The sequence below is a fragment of the Odocoileus virginianus genome, chromosome 18 (assembly GCF_023699985.2).
Source record: "Odocoileus virginianus isolate 20LAN1187 ecotype Illinois chromosome 18, Ovbor_1.2, whole genome shotgun sequence".
Taxonomy (NCBI): Eukaryota; Metazoa; Chordata; class Mammalia; order Artiodactyla; family Cervidae; genus Odocoileus; species Odocoileus virginianus.
The window spans coordinates 36,801,189-36,813,464 of NC_069691.1; the positions used below are offsets into that span (position 1 = coordinate 36,801,189).

At 33.3% G+C, this 12,276-nt stretch overlaps 1 protein-coding gene across 4 annotated transcripts in view; it reads left to right on the forward strand.

The window, feature by feature from the left end:
- Positions 1-12,276, forward strand: part of FOCAD (focadhesin) — a 286,020-nt gene that overhangs the window by 119,488 nt on the left and 154,256 nt on the right. For all 4 annotated transcript variants that reach the window (XM_070480582.1, XM_070480584.1, XM_070480583.1 and 1 more), the window contains 3 exons: positions 10,273-10,377; positions 10,788-10,889; positions 11,416-11,546. In XM_070480582.1, the coding sequence (XP_070336683.1) occupies positions 10,273-10,377; positions 10,788-10,889; positions 11,416-11,546 (338 nt within the window). The remainder of the gene's footprint in view (positions 1-10,272; positions 10,378-10,787; positions 10,890-11,415; positions 11,547-12,276) is intronic.

The window sequence follows — 12,276 nt, forward strand, 5'->3', positions numbered from 1 at the left end:
ATATCTGTTGCATTGGCAGGCGGATTCAACCACTAATGCCACCTGAGAAGCCCATACTATTTAGTATTTTGCAATTATCAAAATTTGAATTGTTGTTTTCTTGTTCTTATATCTTCATTTCTGTCTATAGAAATTATTTTCTATGCTTTTAACCCTCAAAGTGGAGTTTGCCTTATTCAGTCAGTAATGATGGAAATTTTAATTGTGAGTTCCTTGAATAAACTATAGACTGCTTGAGAGCAGGGTCTGTCTTTTCTCAGCTCTGTTGTTAAAGCTTGACAGAGCACCGAGTGTGCAGTCGTCCCTCAAATGTTTTTGACTGTTAGGTATATAACTCATGGGAGAGTTTACTGTTGTTATTGATTGAGAAATACTCTAGAGGTTGCTCTTTTAAAAAATACTACATAACATTTGTGTTTTCTTCATTGCTAGTTTCTTTTAAGGCAGAATATGGAATGCTTCTGGGTCAGGAGTCTCCAAGACTATGCTCGGTTTTGTTGATTTGCTTTAAGAACTCACAAGACCCATTATCTAGTTTCCAAATGCAACTATGATTTATTACAGCTAAAGGGTAAAAGCAGAATCAGCAAAGGAAAAGGTTCATTGGGTGAAGTCCAGAGGAAACTGGGCACAAGTTTCCAAAACTCCTCTCCTAGTGGAGTCGCACAGAATGTACTTAATTCCTCCAGCATGGAGTTATGACAGCGCATGTGGAGTGCTGTCTGATATGGAAGAGCATTAGAGACTCTGCCCAAGGGTTTTATCCGGGGCTGGTCAGCTCAGGCACGAGCTTCCCTGCTGGCTCAGCTGGCTAAGAATCCGCTTACAGTGCGAGAGACCTGGGTTCAACCCCTGGGTTGGGAAGATCCCCTGGAGAAGGGAATGGCTACCCACTCCCGTATTCTGGTCTGGAGAATTCTGTGGACTTGTAGTCCATGGGGTTGCAAAGAGTTGGACACGACTGAGGGACTTTCACTCACTCACTCAGCTTAGGCACAGCGTTAGCATTGCACAGTGTCTGTACAGTTTAGGGACATTTGTATCAATAAAGAATGGTAGGAACCTTCCCAAAATCCACTTCCTGAGACTACCCAAAGCCTAACTTTGCAAGGTGGCTTTTTAAGGATGACATTCTCAAGCCTGCTATGTTAACTTTTCTGCACAGATATTTGCTTAAAGTTGGATTAATTGAATCTATATTTTATATTTTAAATAGTAGGTCCTGGCAATTTCTTCTATTATTCTTCATTTTAATATTTGAATATATAAATATATATACCTTAAACAACTTCTCAGTAGATGGTTATCATTCTCTTATTGAGCACCTCTGGTTACAGAAAACTTACTGCCTTCTAAGGAATCCCACTCTATTCTCTAAAAATTTCTCTTAAAACTTCTTTTCCATATTAAACTCAAATATGCCTTTCAATATGAACCTTGGAATTACATAAAAAACCTAGTTTGTCTTTTATATGTTAGCCCTTTAAATACTCATAGGTAACTATTGCCTGTCTTCAATTCTTCTATAGTACAGGAAAACAGAGTTTTCTGTTTCTCTTTGTCCTTTTTCCTTTGTGGTTATAACAACAAATTCTATTTATAGTATTTTTTTCTGACATATGTTTTCCATATTGTATGGTGTTTTAATAATATGAAAGTTTTTTTTTGTTGTTGTTTTGCTTTTTTCTTTTAAGCCGATTTATTCTGACATAATGTTGTATGTATATTGGGGGAAATCTTGTCTCCTACATTTTATTGAATTTCTGATTTTTTTTAATACATTTATGTGATGAGACTCCTAGATTAGGAGATTTTTAATGTTTTATTTTTTTAAATTTCAAGCATAATAAAAAATTGATGGATAGTATAATAAACCTGATTAATTCATCCCTTAGCCTCAGCAATTATCATTCCCTAGCTGGTCTGTATTTTCTGTACCCTCCACTCTCCAGTCCCCAACTCAGAAATGTTACTTTGAAGTAAATCTCTGATTAGAGCTAAGCTTCTTAAATAAAATTTGAGAATTTTTTCTTTAGAAACATTGTGTCATCACCTTTTACTCCCCCATAATTGTGTGAGAATGTCTGTCTCACTGTATCTTTACATTATATTTTAGAATTTGAAAATATTTCAAACTTCAGTATGTGAGGAAACTATCTTGTTTTCATTTTCAATTTTAAAAATTAGTAGTGAGATTTAAAGTTTTTATTCACTGCTTTTGTTTTTCTCTTTGAATTTTAAATATATATGCTTTGTCCATTTTGGAGGGGGTGGATTCCGTATTTACTTGAGAATCTTTGCATTCTTTATTTAAAGTATCAAATCTTTGATTGAAAATTGTATGTGTGTGTGTTTTCTTTTTTGTAACTATTAGTGAGTACTTTACTGTATGGCAGAGATTGGGTTAGTTTGACTAGGTGTAGAGTTCTGCATTTGGAACATTTTTCTTCAAAATCTTGTTTGTTTTCTTCCCTTAGTTCTATAGCTTGCAGTGTTGCTATGAAGAAATCCAAAGTTATTCTGATTCCTGAAATCCTGAGCGTATGTTTATGTGAATCTAATGTTGGTGTTTATTTTCCTCTCTGGAAGCTTTTAGAATCTTTCCTTTGCTCTGGTACCCTGTAATTTCAATGAAGATGTGTATTGGTGTGAATCTTTTTTCATCTGTTGAACTGGTAATTGATGGCTTTTTTTAATGTAGAAATCCAGGCCCTTGAATTTTGGGGAATTTTCTTTGTTATTTTGTCATTAATTTCTTTCCCTCTACTGATCTGCTCTTTCTTTCTGGAACTTCTCTTACTCGGGCCCGAATTCTGTACTGGTCTTACATTTTTCTTTTCTTTCCCTGTTTTCTTCTCTCTGCACTTTTACTTCACTTTCAAGGTGATTTCCTTAATGTTAACTTTCACCTTTTTTTGTTGTGCTTAACATGTATTTAAATTCAAATGATCTTAATGTTTTCTAAATGTTCCTCTGGAATTGTAGCCTCATAGTGAGATTTTTTTTCCCTAGGGAGCATATAAATATTCACTTAAAATTTCTTCTAGATTCTCTTATTACTTTTCTTTGATATTTAATTCCTAAATCCATTTGGAATTTTTTTTCTTATATAGTAGTGTGTTAGGATTTCTCTTCCCCATTAAACCATTCATGGATTAATCATTATTATCTTTTTCTTTTTCCCTATTGGTTTGCCCTGTTTCTGTCATGGATGTCACTGTCAATGTCTTCTTACTCACATTCATCTTTCTAGTCTTATATTTTTCCTTGATGCAGAAGATTATCCTGATGCAGGCAGGATAGGAGTTTACTAAATCTGTTTTGTGTCATTCCTTAATGATACCCTGTCTACTCCAAGCAATTGAATGTCTTCTTATTCATTATTGTAAGACATTTATATCAATCCTTTTTTATGTTTCTGACTTTTTTCATTAATTTTACTTCATCCTGGGTGTGAATCTTTTTGGTTAATATAGCTTTCTCGTCAGGTCATTTGTTTACCATTATCCATGTAAACCCTTGTTTAATGTTCAGGCTTTCATTTGAGACTGAATTGCAACCTTATACAATTTATGGTATAAAATATTTACCACTTATTTATACTTCAAAAGTTTTTTGTCAGTGAAAAAGCAAAGTGAGGATTTGGAGTCGTACTTTATGTTCATTCTATTTGTATTGTCCATTTAATCTTTTTTTGCTTCAAATGTACTATGAATTGGCTCACATTTACCATTGTCAGTCGTGCATAGTTTTTACTCCATTATATTGATCTGACTGTCATAGCTTTGGGATACTTGAACAATTTACTATTTTAATAAATTCAAAAGCATCGACTCTCTCTAGTTTTATTACATAGTTGCTTACCTCACTGAGCTGTATTTAATTATATCTCATTCTTGGAGGGCATTCAAACTCCTCCTTTCAGCTCTCCAATGTAAGACTCATTGCCAGTGACAGACACAGTAGTGGAAATTGACTGTACTGAATTGAAAGGAAAAATAAACACATTATACTTTACTTAGGGCACATTGGCTTTTAACTTTTGTTCTACTAGTCAGACTATGAGAGATTTAGATCTTACCATGATAGAAATATATTAGGGCTTCCTTGATAGCTCAGTTGGTAAAGAATCTGCCTGCAATGCAGGAGACCTGGGTTTGATCCCTGGGCTGGGAAGATCCCCTGGAGAAGGGAAAGGCTACCCACTCAAGTATTCTGGCCTGGAGAATTCCATGGTACAGTCCATGGGGTCACAAAGAGTCAGAGCAGACTGAGTGACTTTCACTTTCACACTTTCATGATAGGAATGTAAAACAAACTTTTGTCTAGGAAGGAAATTTTATGCTTACAGAAATTTAGTCATTATAGTTGTTATTTAGATCAAGTTTTTAAAATATTAGCAATTGAAAAAAGTTGTGGTTTTACTCCTTTGTCCCACTGGTATTTATATCTAATAGCGAGATGATTACTTTTTGTCAACAATTAAGTTTTCCTATACCATTTTCTAAATATATAAATTGTCAGACTCTGAGAGAGAAATTCAGAAGACCAAGGAGACTAACCTAGAAATTAAGTTTAGGTAGAGAAAGATCATGGTTATTTTCTTCCAGGTATTTCAAACCCTTCCAGTGATATGGTACTTGAGTTGATCCATTCTAGTTTTTGGTATTTACTCATTTATTCTTTACTCGGAGCTCCTATGTTGATGAACTTATCTTTCTATGTACTGGGAAACTCTTAGCCTAGGTTCTAAAGATGTTCTGATAATATTTATATCCTGGTAACACTTAACCTAAGAGGTAAATTTTTGTGATTCAGAGTTGTTTGGTCAGAGTACTGTCTCTAGGTACTTTTATTTACAAGTGGTAGGCTTTTAATAATTGTGTGCCAAATAAAATATCTGCAGCACTATTACAAGATCTATGTTGCATATAGAATTTGAGCAGATAAAGAAATTAGGAGTGGTTTTTGCATTCTGAAAGCACTTATGATATGCTGGAACCTGAGATGCAAAGGCAATGAAGATGTCACCCCTATTTTTGGTAAGCCAAACTGGCTAGTACGTGGGCTCTTCACAGTTAAATTGCTTTGCTCTGGTCCTGACTCCAGTATGCGCTACTCTATTATTAATACCTTGGGCAAATTATTTGGCCTTTATGAACTTCAGTTTTATCATTTGAAACATGATAATCATGATTTCTATAAAGTGCTAAGGAGAGCATTTGTAGTCACTGTTCGATAGATGTTAGCTATTACTATTAGAGGAGTCATTATGAATCATATGCTCAAGCTGAATTGGAATAAAGCTAGAGTGAATATCAAACAGAAAGAAGATTGCCTAGTGGAGGCAATCTTTCTTCCCTTGACCTTATTTGACTCTCAAAGGTTAAAGTTCAAGACCCCAAGCCACTTATTTAGTTATAACATTATGATATAATATGAACCACAGAAGAAGAAAAAATTACACTGTTTAGATTTCTTTGATGTTGCTGCATTTCTTCAGATTCTTATAAGAAAAAGAAATGATTAGCTTTTCAGCACGTCCATCAGTGAACTGCTTTCTACTGTATTACTGAAATAATAAGTAATATTGTGAGTAGACATGTCAAATAATTGAGGAAAATGGAATTAACTGATGTTCAAAAACACCTTAGTACATTATGCCCCTTTTTTGTAAAATAAATCACTGAAAAAAGCTCTTTCACTGTTACAATTATTTAAGAATTCTTTTATGCTTCTGTTTGTTATGTACCATCTAGCATATTCACTCTTTGTTTTATAAAATTTCACATTTTGCCAAATCACTATGCAGTACACCTGAAACTCACACATGTACACTAAATCAAGTGCACATCAATACAAATTTTAATTCATGTTTTCTCTTTTCATTTCTAACAACACATAATGTTACCACTGTTTTATAAATGGAAAATACCTTTGTATACATAAAATTACTTCCATTTTTTCACAGGACAGTCTTGTGTGAAGATATTTCAGCAATTATCTAAGGGAGTTTATAAAATATGATCTAGGAATTCACTTTATATTTCAGGTCTAGTTTTATAAAACATAAGTCAGAAAAGTTAAAGAAAACCAGATACCACTTTGGATGTTTACCTCTTACTTCCATATGATGAACATGCCTTGAATTTTTTTTTCACTGGTATCTTAATTTTTTAATATTTATTCATAACTATCTCTTATATACTGTTAAAGTATGAGTTCTCATATTTTTTAAAAAGAGGCTAGTTATAGACATTAATTCTATCTCTCATCTGGAAACCAAAGTGAATAATAAAAAAGCCCTCAATATTTCTCAATTTATAAGTGGATAGCACTACTCATGATTTTCATTATAGGACTCTGAAAGATTATGCTGCTTTCTGTGTAACTTGTACAGTGTTGCCCACATGGATATTTTTGGTGGAATCCAGAGTAAAATTTTTCTTCTCTATTCTTTATATGATTGACTCCAGGGAGATGCTGAGTTTTGTCTCTCCTGCTTTTTTCTTCTATGTTTAGTCCAATTATAGGAAGAAGACTTAACATGATAACTCTTTATCCGATTATATACAGCCTGGAATCTTCTGTTGTTTTCATTTCTCCCAGGATAGAAAGGAGTAAACTGAGATCTGAACTTCCATCCTCATTCAGTCACTAACTTTGTAATTCCCTCCATGCCTCACCTCTATCAACTATCTGTAAAATAAAGTTGTTTACCTAAATGAACTCAACAAGACTCTTCTGACTCTTAAAAAACAATCCCATGGTTCTTTTAAAAATTGCAGTGAGAAGCAGATAACATGAAATATATGTTCTTATCAAAATGAAGGTATACTGTATACAGTTTTTCATCTTGCAAGGCTATATTTCTGTACCCACTGAGCAAGTCCCCATTTCTTCCTTCTCCCAGCTTTTGGTAACCACATTCAACTTTCTTCTTCTAAGACTGGCTAGTTTAGATACCTCATACGATAGAACCATGTGATATTTGTCCCTGTGACTGACTTGTTTCACATAGCAGAATGTCCTCAAGATTTATCCATATCCATATTGTAGTATATGACAGGATTTCCTTGTGTATGTATATTCCACATTTTCTTTATCTGTCCATCCATTGATAGTATTTAGGTTATTTCCATCTCTTGGCTATTGTGAGTAATGCTACAGTGAACACGGGGGTGCTTAATATCTCTCTGAGATCCTGGTTTCAGTTCCTTTGAAATATTTGATTTGAAACATTTTTAATTGCCCATGTGTATTTTATTATAGAAACCAACAGTGCCAGATGAAACAAGTCAAACAATTAAAGTTTCTTGACATTCCATAAAATATTACAGAAAAGTTTGTGTTTCAATCAAAAGACTATTGTTTTAGAATAAGTAGCTAATAGTACCTGAGCAGTTAATTTGTGTGTGTGTGTGTGTGTCTGAGTGAATAAATTTAAAAGAATCTACTGCCTGTACTGATATTCCCAGAAGTGGGATTGCTGGATCATATGTTAGTTTCTAATTTTTTGAGGAACCTCCATATTGTTTTTCATAGTCACTGCACCGTTTTACTTTTTACATCACCCAAGGGTTGCAGTTTTTCTCCATCCTTGCCAACAGCTGTTATTTTTTTAGTTTATTGATAATGGCCATTCTAACAGTTGTCAGGTGATATCTCATCATGGTTTTGATTTGCATTTCCCTGATGATTAGTGATACTGAGCATCTTTTCATATGTCTGTGGCCATTTGTATTTCTTCTTTGGAAAATGTCTGTTCAAGTCCTTTGTTCATTTTTAAATTGGGCTATTTGTTTATTTTTCGCTATTGATATTTAAATAGTTTATCTGTTGATTCTGTTTTTATGGCAGAATAATATTCTATCATAGGGGTATACTGCATTTTATTTATCGCTTCATCAGTTGATGAATTGTTTCCACTGTTTGGCTGTTGTGAATTATACTGCTGTGAACATTCACATGTAAGTTTTTGTATGGATATATGTTTTAATTTCACTTGGGTAAATACCTATGAGTACAGTTACTAAATCGTATGGTAATTCTATTTAGCCAATTGAGAAACTGACAGACTGTTTTCCTAAGGGGCTGCACCATTTAACTTTCCCACTGGCACTGTATGACGGTCCTGATTTCTCCACATCCTTGTCAGTATTTGCTATGATCTGTCTTTTCTTCTTTTTTTCCATTTATTTTTATTAGTTGGAGGCTAATTACTTTACAATATTGTAGTGGTTTTTGCCATACATTGCCATTGACATGCATCAGCCATGGATTTACATGTATTCCCCATCCCAATCCCCCCTCCCTATGATATGTCTTTTCAAGTCATCCTATTTGGTATGAGGTGGCATATTATTTGGTTTTGATTTGCATTTATGTCATGGTTAATGCTGGTTGAGTATTTTTTCCTGTCTTTATTGGTCATTTGTTTGTCTTCTTTGGAGAAATATCTATTCAGATCCATTGCTCTTTTAAAATTGGATTATTTGTCCTTTATTATGGAGGGTTCTTGATATATTTATATTCTGGATATAGAAGTCCCTCATTAGATGTATGATTTGCAGATATTTTCTTCCATTCCATGGTTTCCTTTTATTTTCATTTTCCTTATAGTGTCTTAAAAAAACTATTTTTTTTGTTGGCATATAGTTGCTTTACGATGTTGAGTTCATTACTGCTACACTACAGGGTGAATCAGCTATATGTATACATACATCCTCTCTTTTTTGGATTTCCTTCCCATTTATGTCACCACAAAGTGCTGAGTGGAATCCCTGTGCTTATACAATAGATTCTCATTAATTATCTATTTTATACATAATAGTGTATATATGTCAATCCCAATCTCTCAATTCATCCCACCTCCTCTCTTCTTGCCCCTCTGTCTCCCCCATCTCCTCCCCCTCAACTATCCATATGTCCATTCTCTGTGTCTGTATCTCTGTTTCTGCTTTGCAAATAAGTTCACTGTATCATTTTCTAGATTCCACATATAAGTGATATTATGTGATATATGTTTTTCTCTTTCTGACTTACTTCACTCTGTAAGACAGTCACTAGGTCCATCTACATGTTTGTGAATTCCACAATTTCATTCCTTTTATAGTGTCTTTTGAAGGACAAATATTTTTAATTTGATGAAATATATTTTATTTTGTTGCTCATGCTTTTGGTGTCATATCTAAGAAGGCTTTGCCTAACTCAAGGTCAGAAAGATCTACTCCTATATTTTCATTAAGAGTTTTACAATTTTTGTTCTTACATTTTTAGTCTAAACTCTATTTTAAGTTAACTTTTGCTCAAAAATTATTAATGTGGTATGAGGAAGGGGTCCAAATTAATTCTTTTGTAGGTAGAAATATAGTTTTCAAAATCAGACACCATTTTTCAAAGAGACTCTTCTTTCTTCATCATGTTTTCTGGGTCTGTCTAAAATCAATTAAGATAAATGACAAGTTTTATTTCTAGATACTGAGTTCTATTTCACTGATCTATATTTACATTCTTATTCAAGTACCATAGTATTTTGATTGCTGTAGGACAATTTTGTATTTGAGAAAGCTGAATGTTCAAACTTCATTCCTTTTCAAGATTGTTTCGGCTCTTCAGGATCACTTGTTTTCATATGAATTTTAGGATTAATTTCTCAATTTTGGCAAAGAGGCTAGCTGGAATTTTGATAGGGTTTGTATTGAATCTGTGGATGTATTTGGGGAATATTGCCATCTTAATAATAAAAAGCATCCAATCAAAACATGATTTGCTTTTCTTATTTTATTGTAGTATGCATAGGGATTGAAATATGAACCTGCAAGGAAATTTTTGTTTATTAATTCCCATAAAGTACAATTGATTTTAATTATTTTGTTTTGGAATAACATCACTGAATATTTCATTATGTTGCTCATTAGAATTGTAAGCTGCTTCTTTTTTTTTTCTTCAAGAATTTGTAAGCTTCTTTAGGGCAGATCATAACGATTTTTTACTACAGAGAATTAATGTTGTGATTTTAGCACCAAAAACGCTAGAGTATTTAAACATGTGTAAATGGATAGAACAAGAGCTCACAGGTAATTTAAAAATAAATAGGATATTAGTGATGCTGTGAATTTATCATTAACAACAAATGGCTAACTGGCATTTTTTGTCTTTTAATTTGTATATATTCATAGTATTCCTTTGGAGAAAAATGAAATAATGATTGTTTTATAGATTGATTTCTTTTAAAAGGCATAATTTATATGTTCTTTGAAATCATTTCAGGTACCGAATCTGATTCCAGTTTTGATGTTCAAATTAGGAAGACCACTGGCACCTGCGTTGTACAATGATATCTTGTATACTTTACCTACACTTGGTGTTCACAAGGTTTGTATATTGACCAGTTTACTTGGGAGCAGAGAGAAAGTGAGGCCTGGAGAATACATGTTTTGTTTGTTATCATGTGCAATCCTGACCCTTTAATTTTGCTGTGATCACTACTTCCTTTTTTGGGCCAAAAATATTCGTTAAAATATTTAAGAATTAGTTTTTAAAATAATCTTTTCATCATGTTTTCCCACTGGCTATATTGTCTGACATAGGATCTTTATGTGCCCAGAATTGCTAACTAGCTCCTCCCAAAGCTATCTCTGACCTCTGAGAAGATAGGTAATACTGTAGTAAGCTTCCGTTTCAGTCTTTATTTTATAATAAGAGGTTTTAAAGTTTTTTTGTTATCATTGGGATTTTATCCACATTTGCATTTATGAAACCAAAGTTTCTTCAATGTTCTGTAGGTGTGCATAGGACAGATTCTACGAGTAATTCAACTTCTTGGAACCACTCCACAACTAAAAGCTCTCACTTTGCGCTTGTTGACATCTTTGTGGGAAAAACAGGTAGGCTCAGATACACACTTGTGTGGATATTAAGCATGTCCCTTTCACTGAAGAAAATGAATTTTGTCATTATGCATGACAGTGCTTTGATATAGTGATATTAGTGAGTGGCATAAATGATTGCATTGAGAAATTTTAATTTAGTGTTGTACTTTTGATCTATGAAGCTGTCAGTTTTGATTGACTCTCAGAGAGAAATTGAGAATAGAAAATCATCTTGTTTCCTTAGTTTTGAAATCTGTTTTTCCATTTTTGCGAAAAAGTAATAGAAATTTAAGTGATTAGAGCCTTTGTAATTAAAGTGAGATTTTGCCACTTTTTTCTAGTTTTATGAAATGAATAGTACATAGATCTGCAAGAAAATCTCTAGCAATCATAACAGCATTCTTCTTTGCTGATTAGAAGAAATACATTCTAATTTGCAATGCAAATGTAAGATTTAGAGGTGAAAATGTTTCCTAGAAGGAGATAATGATTATTCAATTCAAGTTGTACGATTACCTTTTTTGTGAAACTGCCTTCTTAGGATCGTGTCTATCCTGAGCTGCAGCGTTTCATGGCCATGTCCGATGTGCCCTCCCTGTCTGTGGGCAAGGAAGTCCAGTGGGAGAAACTAATTGCTAAGGCAGCATCGATCAGGGATATATGTAAGCAAAGGTAAGACACGCTTGACCCTTGGGAATGTATCTCATGATACATACTTTTGCATTTATATATATATGTAAATGCATGATATATTTTTGCATTTATTTTGCATGATATATATATATTTGTATTTAATCTTTTTATTGCAAACAAGACACTAGGAAAGATAGGCAGAGGATATTTGAGTAAGAATAAATGAATATTAAGCACAAGTTGTCTGATTGTAAAATTTAGTAACATCAGACAGTGACTTTGAGTAGCAGGCATGTCTTTTCAGGTCTAGTCTTATATCTCAGTTTAGCAGATATTTATATCCTTTTCTGGATAATAATTTAATGTTGTAATAAAACATAAGATGTTATGTTTTGTATTTTTCTGTATAGCAATTCCTGAAACCTAAGCAGTGGGTTATAGGTCAAATTGTTCTTTCTTATATAGGCTCCTTATGTGATGCTTAATTTTTTTTTTTGATCTATGAATAATAAATGCTGGAGAGGATATGGAGAAAAGGGAATTCTCTTGCACTATGGCTGGATATGTAAATTGACATAGCCACTGTGGAGAACCATATAGAGATTCCTTGAAAACCTATGCTTGATTTTTATAAGATGTTTTACTGGAGAAGGCCTTATTTGTGACTCATTGAATGGAATTAATTGTTAGGAAATATTACAGGGAAGGAAATGACCTTGAATCCTTGTATATGCTCTGGGGTTTAGAAAGACTTGAAGATATTAGCGAG